Source organism: Passer montanus, unplaced genomic scaffold (assembly GCF_014805655.1).
Source record: "Passer montanus isolate IOZ18808 unplaced genomic scaffold, ASM1480565v1 scaffold20, whole genome shotgun sequence".
Taxonomy (NCBI): domain Eukaryota; kingdom Metazoa; phylum Chordata; class Aves; order Passeriformes; family Passeridae; genus Passer; species Passer montanus.
The window spans coordinates 9,832,549-9,854,420 of record NW_024366592.1 but is presented as its reverse complement, the minus strand read 5'-3'; the positions used below and the strand labels follow the sequence as shown (position 1 = coordinate 9,854,420).

The 21,872-nt window shown below is 43.0% G+C and overlaps 2 protein-coding genes across 2 annotated transcripts in view; both read right to left on the bottom strand.

The window, feature by feature from the left end:
- The window catches only part of FGD4 (FYVE, RhoGEF and PH domain containing 4), a 105,922-nt gene extending 91,942 nt beyond the window's left edge, over nt 1–13,980 (bottom strand). Inside the window, exon 1 of the mRNA XM_039707902.1 lies at nt 13,723–13,980. Within this exon, the coding sequence (XP_039563836.1) occupies nt 13,723–13,960 (238 nt within the window). The 5' untranslated portion in view covers nt 13,961–13,980. The remainder of the gene's footprint in view (nt 1–13,722) is intronic.
- BICD1 (BICD cargo adaptor 1) overlaps nt 1–21,872 on the bottom strand; it is a 251,762-nt gene that overhangs the window by 49,244 nt on the left and 180,646 nt on the right. The gene's annotated exons all lie outside the window — the stretch shown is intronic.

The window sequence follows — 21,872 nt, the reverse complement described above, 5'->3', positions numbered from 1 at the left end:
ACTATACTTATCACACAGACTGAGATAAATAGGTCAAAACTGTTTTATCAAAGGAAATACTTTCAAAATCTTTGAAGGCTGATTATTTGCTCCTGAGATGAAAAATACACATACAAATGAGAACATTACAAATGAAAACATTATGGGTTTGAATAAATAGGTTGTAAAGAGCCTCAATCCATTCAAACAGTATTACTTGCTATACAGGGCTGCTTAAAAATAAAATTAAAATGTACAAAAATTTACTAAATTTGGGACACGATATAGTACAGGGTCCAGCGTTTTGGCTTACAATTTGACAAAACAGTCCTAAAAATAATTTGTTCTTATTTAGATGGAAGCACACTTGACAAGTACATCTGCTTCACATGTCCAAAAAATTACAGCAAATAACTTCTATATCATATCTTATCATGCTGCTCAGTCACAAAGAGGAGTGAGAGGAAAGAACTTTGCTGAGACAAATTTTGCCAAGCATCAGCAGAGTCACTAAGGGACTCAGAGAGGCATTCAACAAGCTCTTAGAGCAGTTTCTGAAGGTGAAGTGTTAAGTTGCACAGACACAGGGAAAACGAGAAGTGCATTACTTTGGAGTTGGGTTTTTTGTGCTTTTTTTTTGTTTGGTTTGGGGTTTTTTTGGTTGTTGTTTTTTTTTTTTTTTAAGAGCACCTATTGCCATGGAAGCAGAAAGCAAAACTGAGTTTTAGATAAATTTCACTACCCAGCATAAGTAACCACACTGCAGATATGAAAAGCATAGTGCAGGAATTACAGCAAAACCACTAAAAGGTTAAGGAAATTTTACCTTTCATCCATTACCACAGGCAATTTATCCTCAATTCCAAATTTTCATCACTGATCTCCAGCTCACAAGTAGCCACTCTCAAGGAAAGAAATATGCAGGTAAATTGCTGTTTTCATACTAGATTTTGAAATAAGGGCAGAAAACTATCATGCTGAGCCATTGCTAATTGTAACAATTTTACAATTAATCACAGATTAATCTGTCAAAGAGAAACCTTTTGAATTAAGTCTGTGGGAAACAAGCCTGTGTTCTACATGGCCATATTTTTTTTCACCTGAGCATAAAAAGACCAGGTCTGCTTTTATGTAAATATGCAACAGACAGGTCAGAAATCCCTTCACCTTTCATATGACATGGCCAGTTCACTCAGCACAACCATTTCTATTGAATTACAGCAGTATCAGGAACAGCATATTTGCAAGCAATTCACAATTAAACTAAACCTTAGAAAAATTAAACCTGATTTACTGGCTGTAGGTCAGTACTCAAGATTTGCAAAGAGTTTAAAAAAGTTCAGTGTATGAACATCCGTAATGTTATAGAGTGGTGTGGGTTGGAAAGGACCTTAAAGATCATCTCATTCCAGCCCCTCCCCATGGGCAGGTACAATTTCCACCAGAGCAGGTTGCTCAGAGCCCCAACCAAACTTGTTGTGCCTTGAGCACAACTGTTGTGCCTTGAGCACAACTTCTCCAGGCAACCTGTGCCAGTGCCCAACAGCCTGTGAATAAAAAATGTGTTCCTAACATCTAATATAAATGTCTCCCTTTTTTTAGTTCAAAACTGCTCCCCATGTCCTATCACTATCAGTTTGTGTATTAAGTTCTCTTCCATATAAGTCATCTTGCTGTTTTGTTAAAAATTATGCTGGAGTGGGGAGTTCCATCTGAAGATACATATAAAAGAAGACAGAGGAAACCACATATAACTAATGCTGTTATCAGTTTGCTTTTTTTCCCTGAATATGAAAAGCTCAGAACATCTAAGGAGTTTAATATCATACCCCTAAACACTGTTAAATCAAACACTGTCTGTGGCCTGAGCCCATAATTGCCAGTGCAGGAAGGAAAACCAGGCCAGCTGTGCTGAGCCACAGCCAGCTGGAAATTCAGCAGTAGCCCCTGCTGCCAGAACACAGCACTGCCACAGCCCAAGGGATGGCAGCAGGATGGGGAACTCTGATAGCCCAGCCCCTAAATCCTGCCATCCCCACTGCTGCATGTCACAGCTGCTGTGCTGAACATGCTGCAGCCTTCCCTCCCTGGTTCCAGCACAGAAGCAATTTATTGTGCTTTTCTTAGAAAAGGTTGGTGGAGAATTCAGTGAGATGCCATGAGGGAAATAAGATTTTAAATTCAATTACAAAGTTAAAAAAAAAAAATACTGCATTTACTTTGCCTGCCTGTTTTGAGCCTAATAAGTGCAGGATTCCTATTTAAGCCTGTGTACAGACATGGAGTTAAATATTAATGTGTCAAGACTTGCCTACATGTTGTTTTATTGATATTTGTCAATAAAGAGCAGCTGCTCATATATTAAGTTTATATAGGTATCATGTACTACAACTGAATTTTCACATTTTCAACACAGGGCACAATTCTGTGGGTAAACCAACATGACTAATGTTTTGAAAGATACTGAAGTAGAATAAAGTTATTAAATATAAATTACCTCATTAACTTTATATTAGAATTACCTTAACAGAAGTAAAATAAAATTCTGCATTAGATTTCAAAACTCAGATTCTTATCATAGATATAATGTTGTTAAAGTTAACTTCCTTTTAATCTCTGAGGAGCTGAAAAATACAGGTGTGCTTTTAGCTTATTTTTTTTATTCAAACACCTGAATTAGAATTAATAGAAAGAATTCACACTTGCTTCCTTTTTAATACCAAATAAATGAATCAGAGAAGACATGCAGTCATTCCCCACAATCCACTAATCAGGAAACAAACATTATGCATCTTTTCAGAAAGTTATTTTGCTTGTATATTCCTAAATGTATCTGCTAAGTCCTAATCAGGGAACAGAATAGTATTTAAAAATAACAGCAAAAAAACCCCACCCCAGAAACCAAAAATCCCACACTGCCAAGTTAATAAGTAGAAAAGAGTAAAAGAGTTGATTTTCTACACTCACCAAATAATTAATTACATAATCATAATTTAAACTGCAGATTGTGCAAAGTTATAACATCCACATATAGAAAAAATAGGAGGAGAAGCATGCATTCCACACAAAATTTGGTTCTGTATTTACACATGTCATTCAAAAGTTTATGTTAAAATGGAGGTTCTTCTTCATGATCAGAGTTTCATTATCTAGTTTTATGTGGCTTGCTAGCAGACGCTGTATGCAGTTCAGAAGTTTTCACTTAGAGTTTAACATGCTTACTAATTTTCAGAATTCTCCTTCCTTCTTTCAATGCATGCCCATGGAAAGGGAAGAAAAAAAAAAAAAAAAAAAAAAAAAAGAAAAGAAAATCCTTAGGAATTGGGTCCTTTCAGCATCATGCAGTCCTCTCCATAGTTACTGAATAGCTCCTGCTTTTCTAACCCTTGCATACTATACCTGAAAAAAACTTATCAGAAAGCTGGTCCTGCTTCTAGATTTGCCATAGCAAATATTATATTTTAACTTCAAACAACCTGCTCTTCCACACATAGCAAAACAAAACAAAACCAAAAAAAAGCCAAAAAAACCCCAACCAAACCAAAGAAATCCAAGTGCAGGATTTAAGATTCCCCAGCTCTGTGTACTCAGTTTCCACCTCTGCTAGCCTTACTCACATTTAGTGTTACCTGTCAGCTCACTGACTATAATAAGCATGTAGTCCTTGTCAGTCTCAGGAAGGATAATATATTCTCACTTCTCCTATTTAAAAAGCATTTTTCCTTCCTGAAACTGAAGCTAACATTTGACAGCGAGCAACTATTTTGTTTGACTTCCTGAAGGAGGAAAACTGCTTGGAGAAATTGCTCCATTTCCATCCCAAACTATAGATTCAGTGTGGTACAGGGGGACAAAGAACCACCTGAGAATGAAGGTATGGGTAGCAGAGAGGGGCAGGAGTAGTTCTTTTCTTCATAAGTACTTTTGTACAAGCAAACAGAGCTCAGCGGAGCACTGTGGAAAATGATGATTACTAAATATATGCACTCTGATGGTGTCCAGAGAACAATTCATCTACTTCTGCTCAGGTTTCTAATCTCCTTCCTTGCAGTGAGAGGAAGGAAAGAGTGAAAGATTTTTTTGTTTTTTTCTGTTAAGCCAGCAACAGTGTGAGCACTGCACACCACAGGGAACCAGACTGAACAAATTCTTCTTCCTGCAGAAAACTCTCTCCAAAAACACGCTCTAACACAGAATTCTGTAATTTTTTTTTTTCCTGACCTATCAACTACCTCCACCTTAAGGCAAAAGGAAACAATTGGAAAGGCTGGTGCTGCAAAGGAACACTAGTGACACTTTATGGGTGCCAGCACAGTAACTGGAGTTTTCGCTTGCTTTGCTCTGGAGTCACCTCTCTGCAAGTGAGGGTCTAGATTCTGTAACTTCACCATATTTGAGTATTCCTAATATCACACCTAAACAAATGAACTGGAAAATAGTTATAAACTGTTGTGCCCCAGAGCTGTTCCCCACTGCAGGTACTTCAGCAGCATTACCTACCCACATTTATAGACACCAGTCATTTCCTCTGTGCCCAATTTAAAACCTCTTTGCTATTTGAAAGGACTACATTAATATTTTCTCAGAAAGCCATAGTGAAAATAATGAGTTTTTAGAGAAGAAGAGTCTGAAATATCTGGATCAAAGTAGTTTTAGAAGACTGTGAAGACTTTCTGATGTGAAGACTCTCAGAATCCTGGTCCATTGTTATATACTGCATGCTATATTTCGGATAAATGCTGGTCACAAATGCCTTGACCCCAGCAGAACACAAGCAATCAGTAAAGGGCTTGGCAGATGCCTTTAATCAACATGTTTAACCCCGTGGGGGGGAAAAAGTAATGTGACAGCTTGAGATTGTGACAGTTTGCACACAACACCCCTAAAACACTCCTGTTTTCTAAGCCTTATGTAAGCCTTTAAATCAACAAATCTTAAGACATGCATGGTGAACTACCTGATCCTTTTTTCATTTAAAACCTACCACTGTCCTATCTCAACATTTTCTGTAAGCTACAAGAGGCAAAAAACTCAATTAAGATTCATTTTAATCAGGATCCTGTCCGATACAAGACCTAAATTGCACTTGGAACCTAGCAAAGAGGGCACAATATTCACAGTGATAAGGTACATGATATATACCATGCTACAACACCCTGGTATTACTCAGGTTTTAAAATGGTAGGCCTACTTTTCTCCAGCAGTTCAACTCCATTTGGTGACAACAGCCCCGACAAATCCCATAAAAACTAGTGAACTTTACAGTTGGCATTGGCCACCTGGGAAAAACAACCATAATAGTGTTAAAAGGCAACAGTTGTTAAAACCAGGAAGTAATCATTCTCCACAGTTATGATGAACAGACACTTGTTTGTTTAGACTACATTAAATCCTTTGAAGAGGTAACTCACTTGGGTTTTGAAGTTCCTTTAAATTCCTTATTAACACACACAATGTTAATATTGTTCTCATTTCTATGAACAAAAAGCTTTTCATACATCCCATGCACAAGCAGCCCTTACACAGAAAAGAAATAAAATGAACAGTTAAAGGGGCAATTCTGCACGCTGAAGTTGAAGACCAAGGTTAGCCCACACCAGCACGAGCCAGGTCTCCTGCTGGCTATCCACAGCAGCTGGATACTTCTCTCACCCCTGACTGCATGTCACGAATGTTGTTCTAAGGACACCCTCTACACAAGACAGGGAAAGGATGTAGGGGGTTTAGAAGCATGTGCACAACTCATCTCTGGGGTGGTTGTGTTTTGTCCCCTCCACAAACACAGGGCAATACCCCCCTGCTGCCTCACCTACCTTGGCAGGCTTAAAGAGCACCTTAGCAGCCTGCTCAGGCACCTGCCTGCCCTTGACTTGCAGGTCTGGTGAGCCCGTTTGGCCCCTGGATCAGTTATAGATTAATAAATTATGAAGAACACTGTTTTCTGCATTATCATGCATAACTTAATAGCACACAGAGGTAATTACAGAGCAACAGTCTGCTCAGATTACCAGAACGTGGTCAGCTTAAGTTGCTGCACTACAACCACCCTGTCTTCTAAAACGGACAATGATTTTTAGTAGCAGATTGATGCAACTTGCTCTCAATTTTAAAAAACATCTTCATAAAATTCACATTGCTCTATATTTAGAATTAAAATAACCCAAAACACAAATACTGAATAATTTTATGCACTGATAGCAATTCTGATTTTATTGTACAGACCACAAAAAAACAGGTGGTTTTTTTTGTGCAAAGCCTTCCAAGAACCACATTTTCACACAAAAATTTCCAAGCTTTTGTAATAAAGACATAAAAGCCCTCTTTTAAAGTTTCAAGAATTAAGAATTTTCAGGCTTTTGAAAGCCATCCCCAGGTGTCTCATCTCACATTACTTTCTTGAATGCTCTAGTACTAATCCATAGGAGAACAATTGAAGTACAAAAGGATTCTACCCTCACAGATGAAATACAGCTACTTGATAAGGAGAGTTAGTGTCAGACTGAATAAAAAGGAATATACAGTATTTTTGTATTAAGACAGGGACATTTTGGCAAGAGTCATCTGAAGAACAGGCTGATAGCAGTATAATTGCATAAAACTGAGAAAAAATTCAATTCTATCAAAAAAACAATTGACTTTTCCTGTATCAGTGACTTTGCTTTGATTCTTAACTCACCAATTCTGAAGAGAGACCTAATTAGTCAGTAAGTTTAATTTCCTGACTCAGTTACTGATGTTAATATAAATAATGCATATATACTAGTATTCAATTAAGGATGTGAAGTATCACAGACAAGACAGTGTATGATGGTGATGGCAAAGAGGAAAAGGATTTTAATAACTCACTACAAGTTGTCATCAAGCCCTTGCAATACAAGACAAAATACTTAAAAAGCAATTTGCCTTCAAATATTGTGTGCCTTTAAAATTTAACAATTCAGGGAATTTATGGAGTTTGGAGTTTTTTAAGTCTGCTATAGACACTAACTTTGATTTTTGATTTAGAACACCTGTTTCATGGTAGAAGAGAAACTAGGAGCCTGCTCTCCTGTGATACAGCATTCAAGAAAGTCATGTGGCATATGACAGACTCCTGAGCTTATGCAACCAAATGGCTCAGCCTAGTAGGAAGATGAAGCCTTAAGTAAATTTAAAAAGTTTCCCTACCCCAGCTTTCTAGCTGGAACTTAAAGGCTGAACAATCCCCAAAAGGAGCAGCAACTGGTTGGGTCAGGGTGCTCAGCCAGAAGCAGAGGCAGGGAGCTCTGCACTCTACCCTAGATTTTCTACCTTGAGAAGCCACCAGAAATGGGCAGGGGGATCTGCCCTCAAGTTTTCCAGGTTGAGGCGTCTCGTGCTTCACAGAAACAGAAGACACACCGAAGATACAGTCAGAAACTTCTCGTTGACTTCTGCTTCTCACTTGCCACAAAGCTCCCAAAGGTGACCAGCAGAGCCAAAAGCCTGGCACAGAAACATCAAATGCTCAGCCAATAAAAAGCCAAACCCTTAAAAGGGCCACAAGAAATTCAGCCACTGAACCAATGACTTTTAATCATTGTTCACCATTGTCCCTCTCCTAGCCTCATCCAATTCTGGCCACACCAGCATCTGTGTGCGAAGGAAAGTGCCTGCAGTCACCCACGAGGGGAAGACTGCAGCTCTATGCTACATTATCACCTGTGCTGCAAGACATTTGTTCAGAAGTCATTAACAGATCACAGAAATTCCCATGTCACCATACAGTCCCACCACATTTTTCCTTCTTTCCAGGCTATTTAACTTGTTTCACATTAACATCTGACATACTTAGCATTAATACTTATAATGAATGCTATATCATTGTTTTGTCCTGCCTTCCACTCAGCGTCTTTTGCCTCTAATTTTAACACATTTTATGCTCCATTTTACTGAGTTTCAGTGCAATCAGAGGTGTCAAATTGCTCTGAAACTCATTAGAAATACATTTCTTTACACGTCTAGTATTGCAGACTACTGTAGAAGTAATTTTCCTTCTCTGCTGTTTTACTCAATTCTCCTTATAGTCTGATATCACCTTACTGCTGTGTATCTGCACCCTGGGACCACATCTGATTTATACATGGCTTGCCAACATTTCAACAGAAACCCATCCTCCCCTCCCTACATTTACTTCAAAAGTCTTTTCTTCTGCTAAAGGCTTATCTCTGTTAAAATGTTATTTCCAAGGCAGCTAGGTGAAGAAACCATTAAAAATTCCTCTTTCAGTTTCCTCCTTTATGCTCAGGTTATTTACACAACCTGGTGCTCTGGGGATACCCTCCCTAAGCAGCATTCTCTCTCCCTTTGTCAGGAGTACAGGAGTTTGTTGACAATGGTGTGAATCTATCGAGCTGTCCTCTGCTACGCATTTGATTAAAATGTTTTGACCATCAGTAGCTGGAGGCAAAGTTTATTCACAGATTTAACACAGATGAAAAGGATCATTCTGATTATCTGAGTGTAAACATTCATCCTGGATCCCCTCATATTCAGAACAGCTAATATACACAGCATCCCATTCTGGAACAGAAAGCCATTTTTTTTCCTCTCGTAGAAATAGAGTTTCAGCCACAAAATTCACAGTCAGTAATTTGATTAAAATATTGAATTGACAGAAATGTTTTGAAGAAAATCTACCCAATATTAAGAGAACTAGAGAGAAAAGCCCACAAGTGTCTCACTTAAAATTTCCTTGCTTCATATTTTTCCTTTTTCTCTGACAAATCCTTCATCCTGGGAAGACAACTGATCTATCAAATGCATAACAGAACATATTTTAAGACACAACAGTGCAAAACACAGCAGTTGGAGGGCTGTATCACAGATCTCACTGTACCCAAGACATACTGAAAAACACTGCCAAACACTGCCCAGTTATGAAGAGGCTTTTTTCTGGAATGCTGGGAGATGAGATAGTCTCTCACTGGGACTTAAGAAGTGGGGGAAAAGTCTGATAGCTTAAGTTTCAAGAAGTATGGGTGTTGACAGAAAGAGGAACAAAATAAGAGCCAAGGGCAAATCACTGGGGTTTTTTTGTTATTAACAGCTTCCTTTGTTAATATTTGATTTTACTTGTTAACGTTACCCAAAAGTAACACATGCCCTGAACAAGCTCTCCTCTTCCAATCTAGAAATCTCCCAAACACATTTATTAATTTATCTACAAAAGAAATCAGCTTTGTGATCCTGTACAAGAAACTACGCTGGGTGTGCAAATTATTACTTTCTCAGTTTCAGCAATGCCTAGAAGCATTTCAGCAATGGTACTTACCAGAACCTTACCTGACTTTGGCCTCTCAGGCTATATTGAAAAGGAGCTTCTACAGAAAGGAGCAGGCAAGTTTCAGCAAACCCATGTCAGTTGCAACTCTCCTTTGAAATCTTTTGTGTACTGTCACTTGAAAGTCAATCAATGAATACGAATTTTAATTTATTTCAGGAAATCAACATCCAGATCACCGGGAAGTCAATATTACAGGGCAAACCATAATTTTTGGGTAAAGTAGACATTGTCAGACAAGAGTTAAACAGAAACATCAAACCAACCCAAAATACATATAGACATAACTGGATAGTGTATGAACTAAACAGTACACTCTTACTGGCTTTAATGGGATAATTTCAATCCTAAATGTTTGGAGGAGAAGTGGGGGAAGAAATGGTAAAAGCAAAGTTCCATTTCTTGGCCCTTCCCCACCTTTACTTCAATAAGAGGCAGGGATGACTAATTTGGCTTAAAACAGGAAGCTCTCTAATGAGAGGAAAATGTATTTTGATGCAAGTTCTGCATAAAGCAATTCCTTATGCTTTACTTTCCCTCATTTTTGAAGAGAGAGGAATGTTTGGAAGCAGTTTCCTCATATTCATGTTCCTCTCTCAACATTTTAAAGTATCAACACTCCTGGATAAAGCTCAATTTTAGAAAAATGTCAAAAAGTCTCTAATCCCCAGGAAGGCTTTTAAAGCAGCTATTTTTCTTTGTCAGTGGTCTCTAATGTACCTAGACATGGAAATCACTGCTAAGATTAGCCCTAATGATTGCATAGGTTTTCCCTGAACACACTGTATAGCAAATTTGCAATCACTGTAGACTAGTCAACAAAATGCAGTGGGTTATACAAAGCCAGGAACAAGAAGAATCAAAATCCAATGTTCATTACTGTATTTTCAAAGGTAAAAACACAACAATGAGAAACTGTCAGGCAGGGCACAGTTATCCTTCTAGCATTTAAAAAATAAAGAACAAAGACATTTTTCATAGACTATAGCAGCACGCTATTAAGAGTCTCATTAATTTATCTCCTACTGCAAGGTGGAAACCCAAAAGATTACTGAAGTTTCTTTAACATAATCCCATCATTTCATACCCATTTACAGGCAGAACTACAACAGCAGCAGCGGGGAACTATTTTTTTTCCTGTCAGTGTTAGAAGACACCTTGCTGCAGTGAATGCTGTCCTGAATGCAAATTACCTCAGCTCCCCACGAGGCATTCCGCAATGTCTGAGACTGCCAACAGACAGCACAGAGCCAGATGTACATTTAGAAGCCACTGGTCAGAGGGAAACTTTCCAGAAAGGGTGAAAATTTGCACTGCAGTGGGCAAAGCCGCGGAAGCAGTGCAAGATTTGAGTGCCACAAAAGTTAATCTAGTTTATGTGCAGCAAGGCCAGAGGTGACTGTGCTGGTGACAGGAGTAAGCTATTTCTTGCTACGAAAGTGAGTTACTGTGTCCCTGTATTCCGAGTGATGGCTTCACACCTGGATTTAGTCTGCTAGGTGGAGATTGGACCTCCTAGGACAGCTCGATCCTCTGCAGAATCCAAGTGGTGCCACACTCACACCTTGCAGACCTCTTGGCTTGTGAAAGTGCTGAACAAGCACGCTGTGAAACACCTGTTTCTTGGTGGGAAGCTAATTTTGAGTTAACACGCACACACACATTTGAAGTAAAGCTTCACTCAAGTCACACAAACTCTGAATTCTAATTCAGCAGGGGAAAAAAAAGGCACCAAATCCACAACAGCTATTTCGTTCAAAAAGAGATTGTCAATCATGTCACTCCACACAACACCCTTTTCTAAACTGTTTCCAGCTACCTAGTTTGGCATTTTCCATCAGTTTCAAAGTATCTCTGAAGATTCAAGTACTCTTTTGTCTAAACTTTTAAATGAATGTCAACTTCTCTAGAGAGATAAATTTTGCTTTGTCCTGTAGGCAGTTAAACACACCAAGCTTTTTCAAACTCACAGGTTAATAAAATATAATTGCCACTTTGCACAAGACAATGAAGGTGAATTTGGGCTATGGTAAGTGGAAGAGCAGAAAGATTTTTCTGTTACATGTCAGACACTGATTGCAGTGCACAACAAAAGGCTGATGCTGTAGCAGAAAACTTCAGTAGCTCGTATGAGCATCAGAAATGTTTTCAGGCAACACCAAGAATGGAAACACCCCCTAATCTTCTGCCTCCCAGCACATAAAAGCTGCAACATACCCTCCTTCATCAGTCCAATGTCAAAATCTGTGAGGCAACTATTGAGTGTACAAGAGTTACAATAGTCTTTATTATGTCATTCCAGTAATTAACACACAGTTTACCAGTTTGAGAAGGGTTCTGATATGCTTGCCATACGCATCATCCAGAATTGTTTCAAATGCATTTACAGCTCATAAAACAGATCGACTTTCTCGAGTTCCTTTCCAGATACAGATCTGAGGGAATTGCCTGAGAACTGTCCCCCAGGCAGTAATGTCAGTAACTCTCACATTGCACAACATTTGGCAGAGACAAGGACTGGAGATGGACTACACTAACGCCTTTCTTGTAAGATTTTCAAGGAGGTCAAAGGCATAGTGCTGCATTAGAAAACCCTTTAGTATTTTATAAGCGGGAAAAGCATAAACACCTGCCTTTCTTTCTTTTTTTAATAGAAGAAAGAACACATCTACCTTCATGTTGCAACTGTGAATTAATTTTATTGCAGAATCAAGGCAGTCTGGTGAGCTTCTGCCAGCCACAGAAGCGAGTGCAGTCACATTCTGACTACAGAGAGGGAAGCTACAAAGCTACCCTGCGTTTATAGGATGCTGAAGCACTTACTTCAGCAGCTTCTGCAACAGGAAGAAGGGGGACAAAGTTCCACTCTGAGAATAGAAATCCTGTTCAGAAGGTTTCTTCAACTCATTTTCTGGGAGAAATGGATTATGACCAGGAAAAAAAGAGAGGCTTTATGCACTTACATGGAGAAATCATCACCAAATCTCCCTTTTATTTCCCACATATTTGAAATTAATTTCCTTATCTTCATTTGTGAGGTTTTCATACTTAGAAGTCACAATACAGGAAACTGCTGTGAGTTTGGTTATTGCAGTGCAAGGACATTTGATTTGATTAGGATATTGCTCCTACCATGACCCTCACAACCTTCCTGCAACCTAAAAACTGACAAGAGCAGTCAGACTGAAAGGCTACATCCTGCACAAACGTTTAGTAGATAAGTCACCTGGTGGAGCTGGTGTGAGCACAGATGGAAAGAACAACAATGAATGTAGATGAGTATAAATACACTACCCAGGAATCTAAGGTAACAGAGAGCAACTGCAGAAGACTAAAGAAACTAAATTACAAACTAACAGAAAACACAGTCCTGGTTGTAAGTATACCTCTATTTGAGGAGATTAAAATCCAAGTCTATGTGCTGCAAACACAATTACCAATCCCTCTTTCCCAATGTAAATAAAGCCTTGAGAAAAAAAAATACCACCACCAATAAAAAATTGTGGTTTCATGCACAAATCTGAAGTCACTACATGTTAAAGCTAAAATAAAGGATCCTGTGAACAGCATGGTGGTAGTCTGTTCTTCTCTGTGCATACCCATTGTTAAATTAAGCAGGCCTCTTGCTCAGGAAGTCATGGAATGACCCTTCCCAAGCAAAATACCCCATCCCAGTGATTGACATGTCATAATTCCCAACATGGTAACAACCATATGGCAGAGATTACCAGCTTTATTTCACCCACTTTGCCCTTACACACCCATAACACCAAGGTGCCGTGACACCACAGGCATGAGGACAGCACATTGCACTTGCTGTCACATCACAGAGTTCAGACCTAAAAACGTGCGTGTGTGTGTATGTAAACTTGCTGATAAAGGACACCTTTCTGAAGCTCAGATTTCTACCACAGTACTTCTTCAGGGTGACCGAGGCAACACAGGTAACCAGCCCGAGTCCGACTGTCCCTTTCGACATTATGCAGCTGCTTTCTGAGGTGTAACGTGTCAAACAAGTCTAGCACAGGTTGTTGCTGAAGGGGGAAAAGAGGGAGGCATTGGGAGGGGCAGGTGCAAGACACGGTCCGTGGCAGGGGGAACATTGCTTTCCTGCCACCCTAAGAACTGCTAGCACAAAACTCTTATGGAATATACAATATGCTAATACATAACAATGTAAATGGATATGAATAAAAAGTACAGCTTGAGTACATTTCGTGCTGAAGGTACGAGCTCCGAAGGCCCGGCGGTCTTTCTCCTGAGGAGCCCCCGAGCAGCGGCCCCGCAGCCACCCCGGCACCAGCCCCGCACGGCAGAAGTTGACAGGCGAAGCTCCCGGCTTTGGCAGGCGAACAGCACCTTCTGTTCGCACCCGGCAGGCGCAGGGAGCCCCCGGGAGCCCCCGGCCCCAGCGATGCCCCCGCCCCGCGCTGCGCCCTTACCTGCGGGCGTGCTGCGGGCGGCCGCTCCCGCGGGGCCGCCGGGCTCTGCTCCGCCGGCACCGGGAGCGGCGCTGGACTTCCTGCGGATCGCCACCCTGCTGAAGTGCGCGCCCTCCGCTCCGCTCGTCCTCGGGGCGGCGGAGAAACGGAGAAAGGCGGATTGGGGGAGAGGCCGGGGGCTCCGCAGGGCCCCCCGCGCGGCCCCGAGGGCAGCGCCTCCCTCACCGCCCGCCTGCATCGCTCGGGCCTCACCTGCGGCCGCTCCCCGCCCTTCCCCGGCCGGCGCCTGCCCGGGCACCGCCTCCCGCAGCCCTGCCCTCGCTACCTGCCCAGCGGCCGCCGGCCCCGGGCCAGGCTCCCCGCCTGCATGGCGGTCACGGCCCGGCCCGGCCCGGCCCGGCCCGGCCCGGCCCGGCGATGCGCGGGGACTTTCTCCGAGCCGGGCGCCCACGGCGAAGTTCCCCCCGCGGGCACTGCACCCGCTCTGCTTCCTCCCGGGGCCTCGCCGGGAGACCCCGGCCCCGTGGCCGTTCCCGTTCCTGCGGGCGGCTGTGGGAGAGCCTGGCTCTGCCCCCGCGGTGCCTGCCCTGCGAGGGGAGGCCCAGCTCCTCCAGGGCTGCACCTGACATCCGTGTACATCAAATGAGCTGCCCGTAACACTGTGCCCCGCGTCCGACGAGAACGTTCTCAAAGGCATCTCTGAGTCCCAGCACTTCAAAGTGAGTCTTGATGCCAGGCATGGAGCTCAATTCTTTCATCAATAATAATTCCATCCAGGCCAAAGCTCTTGTCTCTTTGCCAAGGTGTCTAAATTTTCATCAATGAGAAAGGCAATCAGCAGGCTATGCTGCTTTGAGATTATAATCACTTCTACAGCAACAGTGTCTGAAAGCACCTGTTTACCTGGTTAACCAAAACACGAAGTTCAGAGGAAGAACATCTCCACCTGTGCCACTGTGACAGCGAGCCTGTTAGGAGCTCTGAAGTATGTCAGGGAGCTTGATGTGCTGCAGTTTGGGGCAAGCCAGTTGAGAAACAGTTCTCCCACTACATAGGGATTTCCTCACCTTTGGAAACCCAAGGTTTTAGGGCTTCCCTAAAGGTGGCCTCCTGTTTAGGAGCATGCTGCCTCATTTGCCATCAGCTGTAGCTGGAGAATTTCCTCACAAAAGAGGAGTGCAGTCAGCTACACTCCAGTGATGGTATCCCTTTGGCAGCAGTCCAACACAACCTTTAGTTGCCAGAAAACCATGAATTGATGGGGTTTGAGAGAATATTTTGGGAGAGTACCCCTTTGTACTTACCCTGCTCTTACATCTCTTTTTGACCACCGTCAGAGATGGCAAGTGGGCAGACAAGACCTTTAATTTGACACATACAGCCACACTTAGGATTTTACATATTCCAAAATGAGATTTTATGGACTGCTCAGGCAAGCTGCTGACTTCACAACTTCCTTGAGTCCCAAGGGGCAAGGGTACCTTTTGTCAGCACCCACAGAGCCATGTGTACAGCACAGTCACATCTGCAGGGGGGAACCACGAGATGGGGCATCAAAATTCTGTGCTACAGGGTGAGGATCCTGCTGAGTCTTTTCCAGGAGGCTTTCTTGGCATGCAGTAACACACCACCTGGTGATGTCAGGGGACCAGCTGTGTGAAGCACCAGCAGTGTCTGACCCCTGGCAGGCACAGCACGAGAGAGAGGATGTGGTGGTTTTCCCATACCACACATGAAGTAGTGAAGGATCATGAGGCAGAAGCCAAATGAGTGGATCTTCTGCTTTCAGTGTCAGCAGTGAGCAGCGGGGGGAAGAACTGGTGCAGCTGGGACATCTGCCTCCATGTGCCAATGATCTCACTCTTCTGGTCTCTGTAATCATTCTCTGCCAGAAGAGGCTTGATATCTTACAGCCACCCCCTTCAGTTCCCAATAAAAATGAAGCAGCCAGATCATCTCCTGGATATTTTTTGTCTGCTTGCAATTGCAAACATTAGGTTTGACTTTTGCAAACATTTGAAAAAAAGCAGTGGCTCAGAGATAAAAGACTGATTTATGACTTCAGTCACCTGACTAGGGCTGGGCATATGGACATGCATGTATCACTTATTACTGAACTTTGTACTTACCTCTTTAAACACAGAGCTTTGCTCCTGGAAGGAAAGCAGTCAAGGAAGCAAGGGCAAACACACCCTACAAATCTTAACCAAATGGTAGGAACTGTGCTGATTTTGTTCTCTGCGATGTTATCAGTGAGTGGTAGCTTATTACAGTGTCACTCTGGAAAATAAAGGTCACCTCAGAAAAGAGACTCATGCCAATTCCTTGGAATCAGAAAATTGGTCACAAAAGCTCCGTTTCTTGAGAAAATCCCTCTGAAACACACTGATGTATTTAAAGCAGCGAGGTGACAGCCTGTGATAAAAGAAATCCAGGCAGACAGCAAATCCACAGTAATTGCAAAGCATTTGGACGCTGCAGTGTGGTGCAGGGTTCCCAGAGTAGCTTACTGTCTCTCTTCTTTTCAACGAGTTACACACAGACCTGGAGCAGCTGGCTCAAGCTGGCTCTGAGCTGCTGTACACCAGCAACTGCTCTGTTCCGCCTGCTTTGACAGGGTAAAAAACTTCCGCCCCTTTTGGCACGACCTTCCTCCTTTTCTGTACTCTCAATCCCTCTTGTTCTCCATCTCCGGGCACAGACACAGAGTCCTTTGGCAATGTCAGCAAAAGGAAAAATACTTTAAGTGTAAAAGGTCAATTAGAGATAAGTATTATCTTGGAAAACATCACCCTAAATGATTAAAAGATTAGTGTAATAACTGGGGAAGGGATCTGAGAATAGAAAAATAAGCTTACATGTAGACAGTACTGTCAACGCCACTTAAAATATATCAAGGTCAGAAAATGGCACTGTTTGGCTAAGAGCCTTGTAGCACACCTCCCACCACAGGAAAAGTGCAGGAGGAGTTACACACCCCTCTGGTGCCTGGTCACCAGCAAGCCACAACCAACCCAGCGTGGGCAATAGCTGGGTCATCCAGCTCCAAGGCGCCGGCCCGGGCACCGCCTCCCGCAGCCCTGCCCTCGCTACCTGCCCAGCGGCCGCCGGCCCCGGGCCAGGCTCCCCGCCTGCATGGCGGTCACGGCCCGGCCCGGCCCGGCCCGGCCCGGCCCGGCCCGGCGATGCGCGGGGACTTTCTCCGAGCCGGGCGCCCACGGCGAAGTTCCCCCCGCGGGCACCGCACCCGCTCTGCTTCCTCCCGGGGCCTCGCCGGGAGACCCCGGCCCCGTGGCCGTTCCCGTTCCTGCGGGCGGCTGTGGGAGAGCCTGGCTCTGCCCCCGCGGTGCCTGCCCTGCGAGGGGAGGCCCAGCTCCTCCAGGGCTGCACCTGACATCCGTGTACATCAAATGAGCTGCCCGTAACACTGTGCCCCGCGTCCGACGAGAACGTTCTCAAAGGCATCTCTGAGTCCCAGCACTTCAAAGTGAGTCTTGATGCCAGGCATGGAGCTCAATTCTTTCATCAATAATAATTCCATCCAGGCCAAAGCTCTTGTCTCTTTGCCAAGGTGTCTAAATTTTCATCAATGAGAAAGGCAATCAGCAGGCTATGCTGCTTTGAGATTATAATCACTTCTACAGCAACAGTGTCTGAAAGCACCTGTTTACCTGGTTAACCAAAACACGAAGTTCAGAGGAAGAACATCTCCACCTGTGCCACTGTGACAGCGAGCCTGTTAGGAGCTCTGAAGTATGTCAGGGAGCTTGATGTGCTGCAGTTTGGGGCAAGCCAGTTGAGAAACAGTTCTCCCACTACATAGGGATTTCCTCACCTTTGGAAACCCAAGGTTTTAGGGCTTCCCTAAAGGTGGCCTCCTGTTTAGGAGCATGCTGCCTCATTTGCCATCAGCTGTAGCTGGAGAATTTCCTCACAAAAGAGGAGTGCAGTCAGCTACACTCCAGTGATGGTATCCCTTTGGCAGCAGTCCAACACAACCTTTAGTTGCCAGAAAACCATGAATTGATGGGGTTTGAGAGAATATTTTGGGAGAGTACCCCTTTGTACTTACCCTGCTCTTACATCTCTTTTTGACCACCGTCAGAGATGGAAAGTGGGCAGACAAGACCTTTAATTTGACACATACAGCCACACTTAGGATTTTACATATTCCAAAATGAGATTTTATGGACTGCTCAGGCAAGCTGCTGACTTCACAACTTCCTTGAGTCCCAAGGGGCAAGGGTACCTTTTGTCAGCACCCACAGAGCCATGTGTACAGCACAGTCACATCTGCAGGGGGGAACCACGAGATGGGGCATCAAAATTCTGTACTACAGGGTAAGGATCCTGCTGAGTCTTTTCCAGGAGGCTTTCTTGGCATGCAGTAACACACCACCTGGTGATGTCAGGGGACCAGCTGTGTGAAGCACCAGCAGTGTCTGACCCCTGGCAGGCACAGCACGAGAGAGAGGATGTGGTGGTTTTCCCATACCACACATGAAGTAGTGAAGGATCATGAGGCAGAAGCCAAATGAGTGGATCTTCTGCTTTCAGTGTCAGCAGTGAGCAGCGGGGGGAAGAACTGGTGCAGCTGGGACATCTGCCTCCATGTGCCAATGATCTCACTCTTCTGGTCTCTGTAATCATTCTCTGCCAGAAGAGGCTTGATATCTTACAGCCACCCCCTTCAGTTCCCAATAAAAATGAAGCAGCCAGATCATCTCCTGGATATTTTTTGTCTGCTTGCAATTGCAAACATTAGGTTTGACTTTTGCAAACATTTGAAAAAAAGCAGTGGCTCAGAGATAAAAGACTGATTTATGACTTCAGTCACCTGACTAGGGCTGGGCATATGGACATGCATGTATCACTTATTACTGAACTTTGTACTTACCTCTTTAAACACAGAGCTTTGCTCCTGGAAGGAAAGCAGTCAAGGAAGCAAGGGCAAACACACCCTACAAATCTTAACCAAATGGTAGGAACTGTGCTGATTTTGTTCTCTGCGATGTTATCAGTGAGTGGTAGCTTATTACAGTGTCACTCTGGAAAATAAAGGTCACCTCAGAAAAGAGACTCATGCCAATTCCTTGGAATCAGAAAATTGGTCACAAAAGCTCCGTTTCTTGAGAAAATCCCTCTGAAACACACTGATGTATTTAAAGCAGCGAGGTGACAGCCTGTGATAGAAGAAATCCAGGCAGACAGCAAATCCACAGTAATTGCAAAGCATTTGGACGCTGCAGTGTGGTGCAGGGTTCCCAGAGTAGCTTACTGTCTCTCTTCTTTTCAACGAGTTACACACAGACCTGGAGCAGCTGGCTCAAGCTGGCTCTGAGCTGCTGTACACCAGCAACTGCTCTGTTCCGCCTGCTTTGACAGGGTAAAAAACTTCCGCCCCTTTTGGCACGACCTTCCTCCTTTTCTGTACTCTCAATCCCTCTTGTTCTCCATCTCCGGGCACAGACACAGAGTCCTTTGGCAATGTCAGCAAAAGGAAAAATACTTTAAGTGTAAAAGGTCAATTAGAGATAAGTATTATCTTGGAAAACATCACCCTAAATGATTAAAATATTAGTGTAATAACTGGGGAAGGGATCTGAGAATAGAAAAATAAGCTTACATGTAGACAGTACTGTCAACGCCACTTAAAATATATCAAGGTCAGAAAATGGCACTGTTTGGCTAAGAGCCTTGTAGCACACCTCCCACCACAGGAAAAGTGCAGGAGGAGTTACACACCCCTCTGGTGCCTGGTCACCAGCAAGCCACAACCAACCCAGCGTGGGCAATAGCTGGGTCATCCAGCTCCAAGCCTTTGTGGCAGCAGTGAGAAATGCAGTGGTGCAGACTTGAGTTAACTGCACCTTGTTTGCATGTGGGAGCAACAGCAGGAGCCCTGTGGAAGCACACAGAGGTGGAGAAGGAGAGCAAGGACAGCTGGCAAGACAGCCTCAAGAAAAAGTTGAAAGAGTGCTTCTGGTGTGTGAAAGTCATGGAAGCATTCAGCTTGTGCAGCTGGAGACCCAAAGCATCCAGGGAGCCAGGACCTCATAGGTAATCTTCATTTAATTTGTGAGAAAACAAATGCATTACTTTGCATGTAAACCATTGTTCCTCCAGTAAACATCTTTGGATTAATATGTTACTAATGGAAGCAACCTTCAGAAGACTTGATTTTCACTAACTCCTTGAGTGAGACCATTTCTGTTGTTGCCATTGGTCAAGATTCTTTTTTTTTCTGCTGGAATTTAACTTTACTTTCTGCATAGTTGCACTAAAAATCTGTTCCATGATTCAGTTCAAGGCATCTAGCTTTGATTTCTCTGAGTACTATCTTGTGCTGTACCCCACAGAAAATCTGTGTAGTAACATATTTTTAGAGCATTAGTCCACAGGACCCTGAGAGAGAAGATGCATGAACTCAGCACCCAACACAAGAAGATTTCTAAAACTTTCTAAACATTAAAAACATCAAATTATTTATAGTTTATTTTTAACTGATTTAGACAGTAACTTCTCAGAGGTCTGAGAAAACGCTGCCTTTCTATTAGGTATAAAACTCCAAATAAAAACTGAATTAGAATATAGGCTATAATACAGAAAATTCATATTAGATACATAGGTATCCAAGCCAAGTCCTGCCTAAGTTATTCTTTAATTCATCAGACAGTTTGAATCTTCTGTGAACTGCATTTAAGCCAACAAACCAGTTCTGCCAGCAGGGAAGCATAATGAAGAACAAGAACCGGTAGAGCAGAAGATTGAGTAGGAGACTAATTAGAGAAGAATTTCACTCATTTCAGACCCTCATGCACATTCCAGATGAAAAGTCTCTTCCAACAGCAGCAGCAGCTACAATGCACAAAGCCACTGCAGTGTGTGACACTGATACTCAGGCTAGGCAAGCGAATTTGAGGCAGATACTTGACCTCCCCCAAATCACGATGCAGGCAAACGCAGCACCCAGCACTCAAAGCCACAATGTGACTTTCAGCCGGAGGCTGCAGGCTCTGCTTCTTAGCCTGAGGAGTGGCTTGCTCGGAGGAGAGAGACTGAGACCTGGTGTTTGTTCCCTGCACAGCACCCAGTGTGTGTGTGTCAGAGCCTCAGTATATAGCATTATGCTGGTTTCCAGCAAAAAATGCACTTGGGCTATTCTGTGACTTACTGCCATATCTTAGGAAGGAGCTGCAGGGTCAACAGCAGGAACTGGGGTCAAACATCAGAAGTAACCCACGACAAGCAATCTCAGAGGGGTCAGACAAATCCCAAGTATTAACTGCTGGAACAAAACTGGATGGGTAGATAGGCCTCAGAAGAAAATCCATGGCAGGCTTCTTTCATCCAAACCATGCTTCTAATACAATATAATACAATACAAATCTCTGTTCTGCCTTGCTTGACTGAGAAAGAGGGAACAATATTATGTTTAATCTCTTTCTTCCTGTTGTCATTTTGGACCCCATTGAAGATAATGATGGGGACTATCCAGCAGCAGGTTTTGTCCACTTTCAGCTACTGCAATAAAGAATCCCATTTATATCCCCCTAGAGCCAAGACTTCTCCCTCTATCACACAGATGGGTGCAAGAACAGCAGTATGAGAATTAAGGAAGAAACATCCCTGTTACATATTGCTTTGTTGGTAATTTTGTCTCACCCCTTTTTTCGCAGCACAGAAGCATTTGGTATATTGCAAGCAAATTCTTGGAATTTACTGAAAATAGGTTGAGACAAAGGTATCAAACACATCCCTTAGTTTTACTAAGGATTGCTGCTTAGTAATTGCTTCCTCTAATCAGTTTTGTTAGGTAAGCCTTGCAGAGCAGCACTCATTTAACAGAGACTGATTGCTTTTAGAAGTTGGAATATTCTTCATTATCATCGCCACGATTAATGAAATGTGTCTCACTATCCAGCTGATGTCAGTAATTTAGATACCATTAGCAACAGTGCTTTAGCTTTGACTTGCATTAACTACAGGCAAAAACAAACTTCCATAAGGTCATGTTAGAAGAAAGGAGACAGAAAGCAAGCTATGCTCCAGAAAATGTTCTACTTTTCTATTTCATTTTTTATTCTGTAGTGACAATCAACAGCCAGGTTGAAAAAAAAATGTAAAAGACCTGGTCATTTGAGACATTT